This window comes from Engystomops pustulosus, chromosome 4, assembly GCF_040894005.1.
Source record: "Engystomops pustulosus chromosome 4, aEngPut4.maternal, whole genome shotgun sequence".
Lineage (NCBI taxonomy): Eukaryota > Metazoa > Chordata > Amphibia > Anura > Leptodactylidae > Engystomops > Engystomops pustulosus.
Window position 1 is genome coordinate 206,200,320 of NC_092414.1, and position 17,475 is coordinate 206,217,794.

At 46.2% G+C, this 17,475-nt stretch overlaps 2 protein-coding genes across 2 annotated transcripts in view; both read left to right on the forward strand.

The window, feature by feature from the left end:
* The first annotated feature begins 676 nt into the window (after positions 1 to 676).
* Positions 677 to 16,777, forward strand: LOC140128174 (uncharacterized). The gene is made up of 3 exons (XM_072149660.1): positions 677 to 907; positions 4,550 to 4,707; positions 14,178 to 16,777. Exons 1-3 carry the CDS (start codon positions 839 to 841, stop codon positions 15,268 to 15,270), a joined length of 1,320 nt encoding a protein of 439 aa, XP_072005761.1. The 5' UTR covers positions 677 to 838; the 3' UTR covers positions 15,271 to 16,777.
* The window catches only part of PRDX2 (peroxiredoxin 2), a 176,868-nt gene continuing 168,345 nt past the window's right edge, over positions 8,953 to 17,475 (forward strand). The window contains exon 1 of the mRNA XM_072149662.1: positions 8,953 to 8,963. The gene's annotated coding sequence lies outside the window, so the exon portion shown is untranslated. The remainder of the gene's footprint in view (positions 8,964 to 17,475) is intronic.

A 17,475-nucleotide genomic window follows, 5' to 3' on the forward strand; every position in this document is an offset into this window, starting at 1 on the left:
TAGAATTGTTAATGACCCCATTATGAAAAGTACACCCCTCAACGAATAAAAAAAAGCACTTTTAAGAAGTTTGTTAACCCTTTAAGTGTTTTATAGGGGCTACAACAAAATGGAGGTGCGGTCTTCAATTTGTAATTTTTTTGGACAATAGATTCATTTTGGGTGGAAAATGAAACATTTGCAATGGATTAAATGAAAAAAGGCTCCACAAAGTCTCATCCCCAATTTCTCCCGAGTACACCGATAGGCTGCGGTCACACGTACCGCTAGGCGTCCGTTCATAACGCGCTGCTAGCGCACAGGGGGAGGTCCTCGCCCCGAACACACATGCGTTTCCAGGGAAACGCATGCGATTATTGAGCCGATCGCATGCGTTTCTCTGGAAACGCATGTGCGTTCGGGCCGAGGACCTCCCCCTGTGCGCTAGCGTTGCGTTGTGAACGGACGTCTAGCGGTACGTGTGACCGCGGCCTTATGAAAATACCTCATTTATATAGATTTATTACACAGATAATCTCACACACGCATAAGAAATAGTCCTCCCACAATTAGAATTTGAAAGAAAGGCGCTAAATGGGGAACATTTGTGTCAGTCACATAAAAAGTCAAAATAGGAAATGATCCCCTTTTCCTATCAACGTTCCTTGGAAGTGAATCAAAGTGAACAATACCTGACAATACAAGGAACAATAGTGTAGGGATTGTCAGTCCTCTCTGTTCAGCCTGGAGGAACACTACTGACTGCTGGGGCTCAGGTGCTCGTCTGTGGATCCTCCCCAAAGCAAAGACCCAAGGGAAACCGATCCACTGGTCAGGTGCTGTTCACACTTGCAGCTAAATGGCAAGTAGTGTATGTATCAGCCTCTCCGTGCTGTGGGAAAGAACCGCAAATACCCACGGACTCCAGGTAGGAAAGATAACATTTAGTTTATATACAGCAGCTGATGTGAGGTAATTTGCCTAATTACATTACCGTTTACGTTTGTAAACGCAATGTTAACGCATGTGTTAACGCTTTGTTAATGCATGCGTTAACATCGCGTTTGCGATGCGTTTTGTAAACGGAAGCGTTAACAGTGATGTAATTAGGCAAATCACCCCTCCTCAGCTGTTGTATATGCGTTTAAAGCGCAATGAAAACGCAGGTCAAAACGCAACGTGTGAACGCGCTAGCGCCGCGTTCATAAAGCGACGCTAGCGCACAGGGGGCGGAGTTTGGGGCGATCGCATATGCGTTTCCAGAGAAACGCATGCGATTGGGTTATTAATCGCATTCGTTTCCCGGGAAACGCATATGCGATCGGCCTGAGCCCCGCCCACTGTGCGCTAGCGTCGCATTATGAACGCGACGCTAGCGGAACGTGTGAACGCGCCCTGAGGGTCATGTCACACATGGCGTGTTGAACCCGTTTTTGGCACGTTTTTAAGCAGTCCGTAAAAAAACGCAAATGCCCCCCCACACGTTAACATTGCATTAACAAACGTAAACAAAAGTGATGTAATTAGGCATATCACTTCTGATGCTTTTTAAATGCATTGAAAATGCAACCAAAACGCGACCTGTGAACACGCTCTGAGGTAAAATGAGGTAGGAAATGATCCCCTTTTTTGATATCAATTCCCTGGAAGTAAATCAAATCTAGCACAATGCCTTACAATAAAAGAAACAATAGGGTAGGGATTGTCAGGACACATTCACACCATGCGTTGCGGCACGTTTTTTTGATGCGTTTTTGACGCATTTCAAAGTCTTCAGCCTGGATCACATGCTAAGGTTACATTGTGCTTCCACTGCATCTGCTAAAACGCCATGTAACCTGAGCGTGTGATCCAGGCTGAAGACTTTGAAATGCGTCAAAAACGCATCAAAAAAAGTGCCGCAACGCATGGTGTGAATGTGCCCTGACAATCCCCACCCTATTGTTCCTTTTATTGTAAGGTATTGTGCTAGATTTGATTCACTTCCAAGGAACGTTGATATCAAAAAAGGGGATCATTTCCTACCTCATTTACCGTATTTTTCGGACTATAAGGCGCACAACAAAATCCTTTGAATTTCTCAGAAGTTAAAATCCAGTAACCGCACTTACAGACAACAGCTGCCTTGAACTGTGCACAGGTCTGCCACCTGCTGGTCATTAATCCTTATAATCAGGTGCGCCTTATACTCCAGTGCGCCTTATATATGAATCATACTTACAGACAACAGCTGCCTTGAACTGTGCACAGGTCTGCCACCTGCTGGTCATTCATCCTTATAATCAGGTGCGCCTTATACTCCAGTGCGCCTTATATATGAATCATACTTACAGACAACAGCTGCCTTGAACTGTGCACAGGTCTGCCACCTGCTGGTCATTCATCCTTATAATCAGGTGCGCCTTATACTCCAGTGCGCCTTATATATGAATCATACTTACAGACAACAGCTGCCTTGAACTGTGCACAGGTCTGCCACCTGCTGGTCATTCATCCTTATAATCAGGTGCGCCTTATACTCCAGTGCGCCTTATATATGAATCATACTTACAGACAACAGCTGCCTTGAACTGTGCACAGGTCTGCCACCTGCTGGTCATTCATCCTTATAATCAGGTGCGCCTTATACTCCAGTGCGCCTTATATATGAATCATACTTACAGACAACAGCTGCCTTGAACTGTGCACAGGTGTGCCACCTGCTGGTCATTCATCCTTATAATCAGGTGCGCCTTATACTCCAGTGCGCCTTATATATGAATCATACTTACAGACAACAGCTGCCTTGAACTGTGCACAGGTCTGCCACCTGCTGGTCATTCATCCTTATAATCAGGTGCGCCTTATACTCCAGTGCGCCTTATATATGAACCGTACTTACTGACAACAGCTGCCTTGAACTGTGCACAGGTCTGCCACCTGCTGGTCATTCATCCTCATAATCAGGTGCGCCTTATAATCCGGTGCGCCTTATATATGAACATAGATGTTTCAGCAGCCATTTATTGATGGTGCGCCTTATAATCTGGTGCGCCTTATAGTCCGAAAAATATGCTATATAGATTTTAATATTTTTTTCCCAATTTTACTGAATAAAAAGTAATTTGGCGAAATGTTGTAAAGTTTAGCATCATCATTTTTTCATAACTTTTTTATTTGGTGAAGGGCTTATTTTTTGCGAGAAGCGTTGTTCTTATTAGTGGTCTTATTTTGGGGCGTATAACATTTTATAAATCACTTTTAGAGCAATTTTTAAAAAAGGTATTAATAAAAAATTATCTTTTTCAGAATGTTTTTTGCATTTTTATTTCCTGGCGTTTACAATGCGGGTCCAGTAATGATTCTACTTTACTATACAGATTGTTATGGGTGGCAATACCAAATATGTGCGGGTTTTTCTTGTGTAGTTTGTGTTTTTTAAAACTTTATTAAGTGTTTCTATGGGAAAGTGACATTTTAGGGGCTCATATTTTTAGTTAATTTTTAAAAATGTATTCTAATGTTTAAACTTTACTTTTTTTTACCTTTACAAGTAGTATACAGCCAGCCAGCCCCAAGTAGTATACAGCCAGCCCCAAGTAGTATACAGCCAGCCCCCAAGTAGTATACAGCCAGCCCCCAAGTAGTATACAGCCAGCCCCCATGTAGTGTACAGCCAGCCAGCCCCAAGTAGTGTACAGCCAGCCAGCCCCAAGTAGTGTACAGCCAGCCCCCAAGTAGTATACAGCCAGCCCCCAAGTAGTATACAGCCAGCCCCAAGTAGTATACAGCCAGCCCCCAAGTAGTATACAGCCAGCCCCCAAGTAGTATACAGCCAGCCCCCAAGTAGTATACAGCCAGCCCCCAAGTAGTATACAGCCAGCCCCCATGTAGTGTACAGCCAGCCAGCCCCAAGTAGTGTACAGCCAGCCAGCCCCAAGTAGTGTACAGCCAGCCCCCAAGTAGTATACAGCCAGCCCCCAAGTAGTATACAGCCAGCCCCAAGTAGTATACAGCCAGCCCCCAAGTAGTATACAGCCAGCCCCCAAGTAGTATACAGCCAGCCCCCAAGTAGTATACAGCCAGCCCCCAAGTAGTATACAGCCAGCCCCCATGTAGTGTACAGCCAGCCAGCCCCAAGTAGTGTACAGCCAGCCAGCCCCAAGTAGTGTACAGCCAGCTTGCCCCAAGTAGTGTACAGCCAGCCAGCCCCAAGTAGTGTACAGCCAGCCAGCCCCAAGTAGTGTACAGCCAGCCAGTCCCAAGTAGTGTACAGCCAGCCAGTCCCAAGTAGTGTACAGCCAGCCAGCCCCAAGTAGTATACAGCCAGCCAGTCCCAAGTAGTATACAGCCAGCCAGTCCCAAGTAGTATACAGCCAGCCAGTCCCAAGTAGTATACAGCCAGCCTCAAGTAGTATACAGCCAGCCAGTCCCAAGTAGTATACAGCCAGCCCCCATGTAGCATACAGCCAGCCCCTGCCAAGCGCATAAAAAATGTAATACTCATCCTCAGGTATCTGGATCTTTGGCGCGGCTCCTGATCTTCGGTGCAGTTCCTGACGACTCCTCTTCTCTCTTCTTTCTTCTCCAGCAGGCAGAGTTGCGTCGATGCGATCTGCCGGTGAGCGAACACTTTGATGCGGCGGTGTCGCCGCTGATGACGTCAGAGGTGCAGCCGGGAACCGCGCCAGAGATCAGGAGCCTCGTGCCGAAGATCGGGAACCACACCAACGATCCAGACACCAGAGGGTGAGTATTAAGTTTATTCTTTTTTAATTGACTCGTGTAAAAGCCGAGGTGAGTTTTTTCAGCACATTTTTTATACACAAGTATATACGGTAATTCATTGTAGAGCAGTGTACAATGCGCAGACAGTTTACAGTGAGACCCGAAAGGTGGAACCCAGACTGCAGAAGAGATCGGGCAGCCCCGGGGCACTCAGCAGACCTCGGGACTGCCCAGAAGGGTATCGGATCCCCCGATCGCCAGTGTAAGAACACGGTGTCAGCTGTATATTACCGCTGCTTCTGGTGCCGACTGTGTTCGCGAGCCGATGCCATAAGCGGGACATAATAGTCCTTCCCGATGCAGGAAGTATCTTCCCGTAGGGACATGCTATTATGTATAGGTGTGCGTAAGGGTTAAATAAGTCCTAAAATATAAGTACTTCTATCATCATGATTAGTATGTGTGTGACATCATGAGGGAAAAGATGGAAGTAAAACCAAGCTTGTAGGATTCTTGCATGGAAATGCATGGAAACCCTGAGTCTCCCTTGTGTCATCAGACAGGGGGGGGATGTGGACTTCTATATAGAAATGGAAATATATCCAGGTGCTTCCCCAGGTGTCACATACAATGGCGGATCTTCATATAGGCAATATGAGTGGGCGCCCGGGGGCTTCAGCTTCCCAGGGGCCCACGCCTGCCCATACACCGGCACTATATGGAGATCGCTAGTTACAAAAAAAAAACCCTCTATACTCACCTCCACCTTCTCCCCGGCACCGCAGCACCAAATTCTCCTCTTCCAGCTGGAGCGCATACACTTTGACGCAGCAGGGTCGCAGCCGCCTGACATCATAGTCTAGCGCGCGCCATGGCAGCAGGAAGAAGAGAAGATGGATCTTCAGGGAGAAGAAGCCGGAGGTGAGTATAACGCTTTTTTTTCAATGGGTCCCATTTCTGTAAAGGGAGGGGATGGGGGCCCAGCTGTGGATATTTCATTTATGGGGGAGGGCTCTGCAGTGGACATTTCAGTAAAGGGGGGGGGGGGGGGTTCTACTGTGGACATTTCATTAAAAGGGGTCTGCCCCCTGTATAAAGGGGAGGGTTATGAAGACCACCATAATATTGGCTGACCACTGAGCCACCATAAACTCCTGTATACTAGAGAGGTATCTATCCAACCGATTATGTCATGCAGCAGGACAAACTACAACAAAGGCCGCGGTCACACGTACAGCTAGGCGTCCGTTCATAACGCGACGCTAGTGCACAGGGGGAGGTCCTCGGCCCCAACGGACATGCGTTTCCAGGGAAATGCATGCGATTGTTAAGCCGATCACATGCGTTTCTCTGGAAACGCATGTGCGTTCGGGCCGAGGACCTCCCCTGTGCGCTAGCGTCGCGTTATGAATGGACGTCTAGCGGTACGTGTGACCGCGGCCTAAGAAAACGCTGACGGTGGTCACCACCTATAGTATAACATTAGTCTACAGAAAGGGAATAAGATGGGGGAGAAAGGGAAGAGTTGTGAGTGTGAACATAAAATGTAACTTTTATTCATTGAAAAAATAAAATTGTATCTCTTATTAGAAACAAACTACGAGGCATTTATTGTAATAAAGGGAACCTCTCCCTTATCATCCCGGGAAGATTCACTCCAAAAGCTGTGACTGTATAAAACTGTGAGGCATCGTGGAATAAATACCTCATAGCTGTGTGTTGTTAATAACAGAGAGATACAATTTTATCTATTCAATTAATAAAACCAATGACTGAATATCAGACTGGGGGGGGGATTTGAATAATCAAATTTTTCTCTTTTTCACAAATATCTAGACCTATCCCTGTAGTCAGCAGCACCGCCCTGCCTATAGATGGCGCTCTACACACTGTCCGACATTGGGGGGAGTGAGCATTGTTGTTTTTGGAGTAAAAAAGTCAGTCTTTATACATGTCCTGTATGAGGCTTAGATGTCGGATTAGTTCCACATGGCTGTGGTCAAGACGGAACATTCCAAGAACGTTCTGTATAAATCATTGTATTATGTTATATCATGTGTATATGTGTGACATCACTGGGGGAATCCAAATGGCAAAACATCTATCTCATATCTATCTATCTATCTATCTATCTATCTATCTATCTATCTATCTATCTATCTATCTATCTATATCTCATATCTATCTATCTATCTATCTATCTATCTATCTATCTATCTATCTATCTATCTATCTATCTATCTATATCTCCTATCTATCTATCTATCTATCTATCTATCTATCTATCTATCTATCTATCTATCTATGTGTTTCCATCAATACATTATGGGCCAGATGTATCACAGTTGTGGCACACTAGTTCCGTTTTTGCACCTAAATAAGGCGCATTGTTGTGTCTCAATTATCACAAGCTACAACCATCAGTGATGAGTTGAGTACATGCCTCTTATGATTGAGGATTATTATAGTGCGACTGCACTTTACTTTAGGCGCCATCTCTGATTTGAGCTCTTACCTGTGATCCTCCTACAAGCTCCTCTCTGCTTCTCTCCTGCACCCCAGCATGAGAATGACCCTCACAGCAGCAGATATGTGATACATATGGCCATATATATATATATTTATCCCTAGATTCATTATCCATCTTTGGGCTCATTCAGACGGGCGTGGGCGTGTCCATATGTGCATCCGTTTTTATTTTTCGCGTCTGCATGTCGTTAGTTTTTTTTTTTTTTTGAGGGGGGGGGGGTGATTCTAAACTACTTGCACTGCCCAGTTGGTTGCCTACCAACCTTTGAGAAAAAAAAACAAATCGCATACGGATGTAATTTGTGCGCCATTCATTTTTTTTTTCTTGCTCCATTGACTATGAAGGTCCGTGCTCCGCATGCGAGGGGAAAATACTGTGCACGCTGCCGTTTGTTTCTTGCAGTCCACACATCCGTGAAAAAAAATGGACATGTGAACTGACCCATAGAAATCAATGGTTCCCATTATCCCAAGATATCACCAGACAAGTGAATAGTAAATGTCTGTATGTTACACAGAGCTGAAGCTTGTAGTATACATGCTGGGGGTTGTAGTCCCTATCACAGCATCCTACATTACACACAGGATTGCCTCTCTGTTATCACTGCTCATTGATGCTGGGAATCTTAGTCACCATTGTTACAGGTTTGCATTAGATATGAATATTATGCAATGCTCACACATTGTGGGAGTTGTAGTCCCTCCCTGCAACGATTTAATCTCAGGAATGTCCCAATGTTATGCAAGGAACATACATGCTGTGAGTTGTGGTCCCTATCCCCTCTGGCTTGCATGAGACATAGTTCTCTGCATTTCATTCAGTGTTATTACATGCTGGGAGTTGTAGTCACCTCCTCCTCTGAGCCTGCATGAGAGCCAGCACTGTTATGTAATACTGGGAGTTGTAGTCTCAATAATCCCCAGCTTGCATTAGACTGCTGATTGTCTGTCTGTTACACTATACTCTAGCCTGCTGAGAGTTATAGTCCCCATTCACCCCCAGCCTGCATTAGACTCCTGATTGTCCTTTACACTATACTCTAGCCTGCTGAGAGTTATAGTCCCCATTCACCACCAGCCCGCATTACACTCATTATTGTCTCTATGTTATGCAGTTCCATCTTAGGGAGTGTCTAATGTTGTTACATGGTAGGAGTTATAGTCCCTATCACCCCAACTCTGCATTCATGACTGCTCCTATGTTACGCAGTGCTCCCTCATGCTGGGAGTTGTAGTCCCATCACCATTAGCCTGCATTAGACTCATGGCTGTCTCTAGTTTATGTAGTTCTTGTACATGCTGGGAGTTATAGTCCCTATCACCCCAAGCCTGCATTAATTAGAGACATGATTGCCCCTATGTATTGCAATGCTCACTCATGCTGGGAGTTGTAGTCCTTATTCCCCCTAGGGTGCTTAAGACTCATGATTGTGCATATGTTATGCAACGCTCACACATGCTGGGAGTTGTAGTTCCTATCACCCCAATTCTGAATTAGACTCATGATTATCTCTAGGTTACATAGTTCTCACATATGCTGGGAGTTGTAGTGTATATCACCCCTACTGTGCATTAGACTCATGATTGTGCCTATGTTATGCATTGCTCACACATGCTGGGAGTTGTAGTCCCCCCCCCCTTCCCAGTGATTGTTATGCAATGTCCACAGTGCAGCTGGTGTCAGTAATATTATATCTCTCTATCTCTTTATAAGGGGGGGTGTATTAGATGAGAAAAGGAAGAGGGATGTGTAGGGACAGCCTGGAGAGGGGAGAGGCTGGCACATTCTCACAGGACGCACTAGGGTTAAGTAAGGTGAACGCTCAGCCTCAGCTGAACTCTGCAGGGCAGGGAGAGAAAGAAGCTGTGTATATACAGATAGAGACAGAGCATGAGACACCCAGGGAGACTGCTGCAAGCACCCAGCTCCTGCCTACTGCCTGTACTGCCAGGACCCCAGCAGCTGCCCACCACACAGGTATGTATGCACTGACCTGCAGAGCTGACACTCCAACAGGAGCTGCCTCTAATGGGGGGCTGCAGAGCTGACACTCCAACAGGAGATGCCTCTAATGGGGGGCTGCAGAGCTGACAATCCAACAGGAGCTGCCTCTAATGGGGGGCTGCAGAGCTGACAATCCAACAGGAGCTGCCTCTAATGGGGGGCTGCAGAGCTGACAATCTAACAGGAGCTGCCTCTAATGGGGGGCTGCAGAGCTGACAATCTAACAGGAGCTGCCTCTAATGGGGGGCTGCAGAGCTGACAGTGCAACAATAGCTGACTCTTATAGATGGGCTGCAGAGCTGACAATCCAACAGGAGCTGCCTCTAATAGGTGGGCTGCAGAGCTGACAATCCAACAGGAGCTGCCTCTAATGGGGGGCTGCAGAGCTGACAATCTAACAGGAGCTGCCTCTAATGGGGGGCTGCAGAGCTGACAATCTAACAGGAGCTGCCTCTAATGGGGGGCTGCAGAGCTGACAGTGCAACAATAGCTGACTCTTATAGATGGGCTGCAGAGCTGACAATCCAACAGGAGCTGCCTCTAATAGGTGGGCTGCAGAGCTGACAATCCAACAGGAGCTGCCTCTAATGGGGGGCTGCAGAGCTGACACTCCAACAGGAGCTGCCTCTAATGGGGGGCTGCAGAGCTGACACTCCAACAGGAGCTGCCTCTAATGGGGGGCTGCAGAGCTGACACTCCAACAGGAGATGCCTCTAATGGGGGGCTGCAGAGCTGACAATCCAACAGGAGCTGCCTCTAATGGGGGGCTGCAGAGCTGACAATCCAACAGGAGCTGCCTCTAATGGGGGGCTGCAGAGCTGACAATCTAACAGGAGCTGCCTCTAATGGGGGGCTGCAGAGCTGACAATCTAACAGGAGCTGCCTCTAATGGGGGGCTGCAGAGCTGACAGTGCAACAATAGCTGACTCTTATAGATGGGCTGCAGAGCTGACAATCCAACAGGAGCTGCCTCTAATAGGTGGGCTGCAGAGCTGACAATCCAACAGGAGCTGCCTCTAATGGGGGGCTGCAGAGCTGACAATCTAACAGGAGCTGCCTCTAATGGGGGGCTGCAGAGCTGACAATCTAACAGGAGCTGCCTCTAATGGGGGGCTGCAGAGCTGACAGTGCAACAATAGCTGACTCTTATAGATGGGCTGCAGAGCTGACAATCCAACAGGAGCTGCCTCTAATAGGTGGGCTGCAGAGCTGACAATCCAACAGGAGCTGCCTCTAATAGGGGGCTGCAGAGCTGACACTCCAACAGGAGCTGCCTCTAATGGGGGGCTGCAGAGCTGACACTCCAACAGGAGCTGCCTCTAATGGGGGGCTGCAGAGCTGACACTCCAACAGGAGATGCCTCTAATGGGGGGCTGCAGAGCTGACAATCCAACAGGAGCTGCCTCTAATGGGGGGCTGCAGAGCTGACAATCCAACAGGAGCTGCCTCTAATGGGGGGCTGCAGAGCTGACAATCTAACAGGAGCTGCCTCTAATGGGGGGCTGCAGAGCTGACAATCTAACAGGAGCTGCCTCTAATGGGGGGCTGCAGAGCTGACAGTGCAACAATAGCTGACTCTTATAGATGGGCTGCAGAGCTGACAATTCAACGGAAGCTGCCTCTAATATGGAGCTACAGAGCTGACAATCCAACAGGAGCTGCCTCTCATATGGGGTTAGAGAGCTGACAATCCAATAGGAGCTTCCTCTAATAGATGGGCTGCAGAGCTGACAATCTTACAGGAGCAGCCTCTAATATGGAGCTACAGAGCTGACAATCCATCAGGAGCTGCTTCTAATAGAGGGGCTACAGAGCTGACAATCTAACTGGAGGTTCAACTTATAGAGGACTAATGGGGGGGCTGCAGAGCTGACAATTTACAGCAGGGTGATCATATATAGGACTAATGGGGAGAAGAGTGAGAGTCCTCAGAGCTGACAATCTAACAGGAGCTGTCTTTTATATAGAACTATTGTAAGGTGGAAGTATAAAGGGCTGCAGAGCTGACAATCTAATAGCAGATTGATCTTATATAAGACTGCGAAGAGAAGAATATGGGGCTGCAGAGCTGACAATCTAATAGCAGATTGATCTTATATAGGACTGTGAGGAGAAGAATAAGGGGCTGCAGAGCTGACAATCTAACAGCAGGATTCTCCAATATAGAGAGACTGGGGAGAGGAGTGAGGGGCTGCAAAGCTGACACTTTAAAATGTGATTTTATCTGGTAATAAGAGCTTGCACTCTAAAATCGATTGCCAAAATGAATTGGATACTACACTCAAATACGTGACTGCACTATATAGTCATCAGGATATATGTTACCAGATCTAAGTCATTAAAATATGTCACTCTGATATGTGACTTGTATGTTTAGTAAGGAACAGAATCTGGTGCTGCAGAGCTGACACTCTAATATGTGACTTATATGTTTAGTAAGGAACAGAATCTGGTGCTGCAGAGCTGACTATCTAATTACTGTTAAGTAAAAGAAGGAGCAGGATACTGTACATAATCTTATATAGCAAAGGTTTGTACGGTGCTGCTGAGCTGACACTCTAATAAGTGACTGCTATAAAGGAACAGAAAGTAAGATCAGTGACTTGTATATATAGTAATGGTAAAGACGGTTCAGTACTGCAGAGCTAACACTCTAATATGACTGAAAAACAGGAAGAAAAAGTAAGAGGAAGGTGATTTGCTCTCTGATTCTTGCATAGTATTTGTATACGTACTGCAGAGCTGACACTCTAATATGTGACCGCTCTACATACATGTAGTAAGGACGGGAACAACTGCACAGCTGTCTAATATGTGACTGCTCTAGAGGACGATTGTCTCTCTGATTCTTGCATGGTATAAGTGGTGACAATACGGTCTAATATGTGACTGCTCTATATGTGTCTGCAGAATACGCTGCCTGTACTTGTATGTATCTTGGGAGATGAGACACGCCCGTGTTTGACTGTCTCTTTCATAAGAAGATTCTCTGCTTTCCAAGAAATGGTTACACAATTACAGTATAACTGAATATTAACATGCACGCTCCTCCCCCTCCGCCGTACTACCAGCGCCAAACGCGTTCTCTGGGTTTTCGTGTGGCCGTCTGTTCTTCCTTTTGCTTCTCTGTAGAAGAAGTCTAATATCAGCTGTGAGGGTCTATGTATGCCATGGCTAGAAGGACCTGCTCCTATAGTAGGGGGGCTGGCATACACATCCAGGGTGATGGGTTTAGGGTCAGGGTTAGTGGTAAAGATGGTTTACGATTTAGGTGTAGAGTAGGGATGCTTAGGGTAGGTTCGGGGCAGGCATAGTGTAAAGTGTAAGTAGATATTGCATAGGGGATGACCAGACCCGACTAAGGGCTACTGCTAAGGACGTTGTCTAAGATGCCCCCTGGACTATGTTTCGGGGACCCCTCAGGGGGGTTGCAATAAGTTGAAGGTGACCCAGGTTAAAAGATGTAAGTGCATGGCACCTAAAAGGACAGAGACTTGGTCAGTGGACAAGCTGAGGTCAGGGCAGGCAGATTATTTGCCTAATAGTCAACAGGTCCAAAGTGGCGGATCATGTCCACAGCTGGGACAAGTCATGCAGATAGTAGCGGGCACCTGCAGAGACTAGGTATCATATTGCTCAGGCACCTCCCCACTGAGGAAGGTGCCTTACACAACCCTAGATGGAAAATCATTGGACAACCGTACCAGTGCTAGGATACTGTAGACACTTGGAAGCGATGGAAGGAACTGACGGCCAGCGGGGGGCACTACAGTAGAAATGTGTGGAGTTAGATATGAAGGTAGTCTGGATTTAGGGCTAAGGATTAGTGATCAAGAAGAGGGGTAAATATTAAGGTCTAGATATGTGTTAGTGATGGAGATAATATGGCTTCTGTTATTCTGTATTGTGGTTTTAAGGATAGGATGAAAATTTTCGATCTAGTTTTAATGTTTTGATCTAGGTCAAAGTTTAAAGGTCCCGTGCAGTGACAGCATCCAGAAAATCTAATTTGAAGTGAGATGTAAATTGGTTGTATAAAGTCAAGGAGGAGGAGAGTTTAACACTGAAGTCAGGGTGGGGGACTCTGAACGCCTCCTCCTCTGTGATTGACATTGTGCATTGGACTTCAGGAGATCTGTTAAGTGATGTCTCTGGATGCAGGACCTTCAATTACTGTGAAGGGGCTTTCTGAGGAAGAGAGAGCTTGACTTCCGTGTCAAACTCTCCGCCTCCCTGACTTTACACAATCAGTTTACATCTCACTTCAAAGTTGATTTTCTGGATGATGCCACCACACTGGGTCATAAAAGAAACACAGTCTGGAAGGTGTTCAGCTGCTTGACAACAGACTGGTAGTGTTTTATTAGGTCAATTTCTGCTGATGGGTTCCCTTTAAAGATTTAGATCATGGTTTTAAGATTATATTTAAGATGAAGGATAGTGACTTCTAAGTTTTCAGGTTAGTGTCAAGGTTTGGTTTTTTTTTCATAAGCTATGATTTTTGGTAATGGTTTGCGTTCAAGCTTTAAGGGTTACAGAAATAGAAAGATCCAGAGTAATGGGTTAAAGTCTAAACTCTAGGTTTTGGGTTAATGATTTAGGCTCGGCATTCTAGGGATAGAAATCTAGGTGAAGAGTTAGTCTGATATTCCGCACTAGGGGTAGTGTTAGAGATCCAGGTAGAACGTTTTAAGCTTTTATAAGTATCAGATCCAGATTGTAGGTTTCTATAGAATGAATAGAAAACACCAGCGTGTAATACTCTGCTTTTCCTGCGGAGGCAGCGCAGAAAAGAATAAAAGTGAACAATTACGTTTTTGGAATGTCAAGTCCATCATTTGGAGAGGTCCAGTGATTTTGAAATATGTTTAATATGTAATATATGCCACAAAGTGACTAACAGTGATCTATGATTCTTTCATTTTGGTCATTACTTATTTTATTTTTGTTTCAACAGGATTTTTCTCTTTGACCTCCAACGGTGCACAATCCTGGCTCAACTCAGTGACCTCTCCCCTCCAGCCCTCTCCCCTCACCCGAACATGAATGGTCAGGTGCCTTGCTCCGCCTCCGAAGATCTATCACTTCACCAGGCTCCTCCTACTCTTGAGCCGTATGCTCCTCCTCCTTCCGTTTCTACACAGAGCGCACTTGAAGATACCTCAGCTACAGGATCCCTCCTATCCACGTCTGGCCTCCTTCTTGCTCGTTCTCTCCTTGGCCGACGGAGCACTTCTACTTCACCTACTCATTCACCATCAAACAGCAGCCTCCGCCGCCGCAGAGAATTCACTCCAGATGAGAAAAAAGATGATACGTATTGGGACAAACGAAAGAAGAACAACGAGGCGGCAAAACGCTCAAGAGAGAAACGTCGTGCTGGTGACCTGGCCTTGGAAGGACGTGTCATCGCTCTTCTAGAGGAGAATGCAAGGCTAAGAGCTGAGCTACTTGCTCTCCGATTCCGCTTTGGCCTGGTACGGGATCCATGTGAGGAAGCTCGTGGGTCGTACACACAGCCATGTGGTCTACTTGATCCAACTCCACAAAACCCACCTCCACCTCCGATGCCTCATTCAGAAGATTCTGGATTCTCCACTCCCAGTGTAGGCAGTCCGGTCTTCTTTGAAGACCGAGTTCCTGAACAGGAACCTCAACCTTTGCCGCCATCATCCATAAACTATTATGGACCTGTTCCAGCAGAAACTGTAGAAAATCCTCGTGGGAGACTTGACACTCATCCTGACACGTATAAAAGCCTCCCACACAAGTTGAGGTTTAAGGCCTGTGCTCCAGGCGAGGAGTTCCCTCATGCTGCCGCTCCCGTCTCCAGAGAAATGAACAGTTTTCCTACTGAAGTGGCCCAGGCTTTTCCCCAGCAGCCAATGGCCTGTCCACGCGGCCGATGGGGAAACCAAGGGCAGGACGTAACCCCTGCTCAGGGAGCAGAAAGCACCGAACTTAGGTCCCAACTTGCCTCGCTGTCCGCAGAGGTCGCCCAACTGAAGAGAATTTTTTCCGAGCAGATGGGTCGAAGTGGACCTGACTAGTACTGTAACTCACTCACGAGCCACAAGTCATTGCATTTTACTAACCAGAATACTTGAGAGACAATACAAAAGCCACACAACTCATTTCCTTCAGTTAGCGAAAAACGCGTCAGCTGCTCCACATAGGAACGTAAGATATCACGAGTCTGGTGCTCAATAGACATTACTTCCCAGAGGACACTGAGATATTATACAATGGACTGAGGTGACCTCTGGAAGGAGAGCGGAATATAAAACTGTCTGGAACAAGAAAAAAAAAACTGTTTGTGTTTTACGTGTCACGCTGCCAAATTTTTTGGAAAATACGTCCTGCTAAGCTTCATCGACTCAAGTGCTTGACATTTTTGTTTCTCTCACAACACTTCAGTGGAGTCCTACTGACCTGGTTAGGTTGTCACTCCTTCGCTGACACTAGGGCAGTACCACACCTTGTTCTCGGCAGATGTTACGACACAGATGTAGGAGACAATATGTTCTTGTGTGAGAGTCCTGTTTCTGTGACCTATGAATCGTTCAGCCGTCTAAGTGTCCTCGCTTGTCCTCGCTTCATGTCGATATTTCAATGGTTTCCGGCTTGCAGTATATATTGTGTGTTGCCACAACTTTTTTTTTTTGGATTTTTGACTTTTTCCTGAAGTGTACCTCCAACCAAACCAGCGTTATGTCAAGTGTGTGGAGCCATGAGAATGGACTTCCTTACGTTACCGCCTGTGGGTCAGATACCAGGGTTCTGACAACCCATCCTGGTATCTTCTGTCTGGCCATTTTACATACCTCATAATTATTTCATTTACCTCCTTAGTCTTGATGTCCACATTTCAAGACCTTCCTCGGTGTCTGTCTTGTGGAGCCTCCATACTCCACCCGTAGCCATATTTCCACCTATCTTACCTTCCTAGAACCCCTCACATTCACGTTACGTGGAACCAGATGCAGAGTTTCCTGAAGTAGTTGGGGGTTGGAGCATGTTGACCTAGGATGGATAAGGTCCTTGCTTCCTCAGACTGGTTTGCTGTACCAGTTGATGTTACATGGGCCATAACCCTTTACAGGAGTCTACCTTCAACATATAAAGTACTGTACCTTCTGCAGGCCACACGTTTGTGTTTCGTTACCTTCCATCATCTTGATCCATCTTCAGTTTTCACATTGAGTCCTCCATCGTCCCAAGGGGCTGGTCTCAAACCTTCTGCATGGCAGATCATATATAGACCATGATTCACTTATTTGCCTTCTGTTGCCTCTGTACCCATCAGTCCCTAGCTTCCTTATATATAGATATATACTATCACCATATAATTTCACCCACCCTGAAACGTACCCTAGGCAGCTGCCTTCTCCTCCTAATTGTCCTCTGAAGATGCCATATTTTGGTTGCCAGTCTTGCATAGGGTCAAAGGGCTACACACTATCCTTCTATACCCCGTCCCGCGTCCCACCTGCTTATCATGTGAACATACACTACACGTGTTATTACTGATCTTTGTAAATAAACAAATTTGTTTTACAGTATGTAATCTACTTGTTTCTTTGACTTGGGGGTCATCCTCAAACTTTGGGATGTTCTATCGAAACAAGACTCAATGGTGATGGTTTGTTGGAAGCAATGGTGGTTATCCCAGACCAGGGCGTCTCTCGCATCAGCTGCGGGGGGACTACAACTCCTAAGATGCTGCAAGTTGTAGTTTATAATATTATAGTAGATACAGTTGAATAAAAGTGCAGATCCATCGAGTAAAAGCCTGCGGTGTTGATCCAGAAGAAGTCAAAAAAATCTCCTGGATCCCAAATATGGCAGCAGGAACAAATCCCTGGATCATCGTTCAATCCCTTTCCACAAATAATAGTTTAAGGTTGACCAGAGATGTGCAATCATACCGTCATGTGTGTTGTTAGTAACAGCAGGACTGTGAATATGGATTTATAATCCAGGATTGTGTCCTCGCACTGCTGTGCTCTTAACTCTCTGCATCAAACTGCTCCATAGCCCCTTTCCTTAGCAATGAGTGACTGCTGCAGTATCCCACCCATAACCTGTTAGCGCTCTGACTCTCAGCAAAGGGGAGGTAATATAGAAAAGCTTAGTGCAGAGAGCTGAGAGCACAGCAGTGTGAGGACGTGTACCCAGCACACTTGGAGAAGCTATAATCCTGGAATATAAATCCATATGTCACAGTCCGGCTGCTACTAACAACTTACACAACG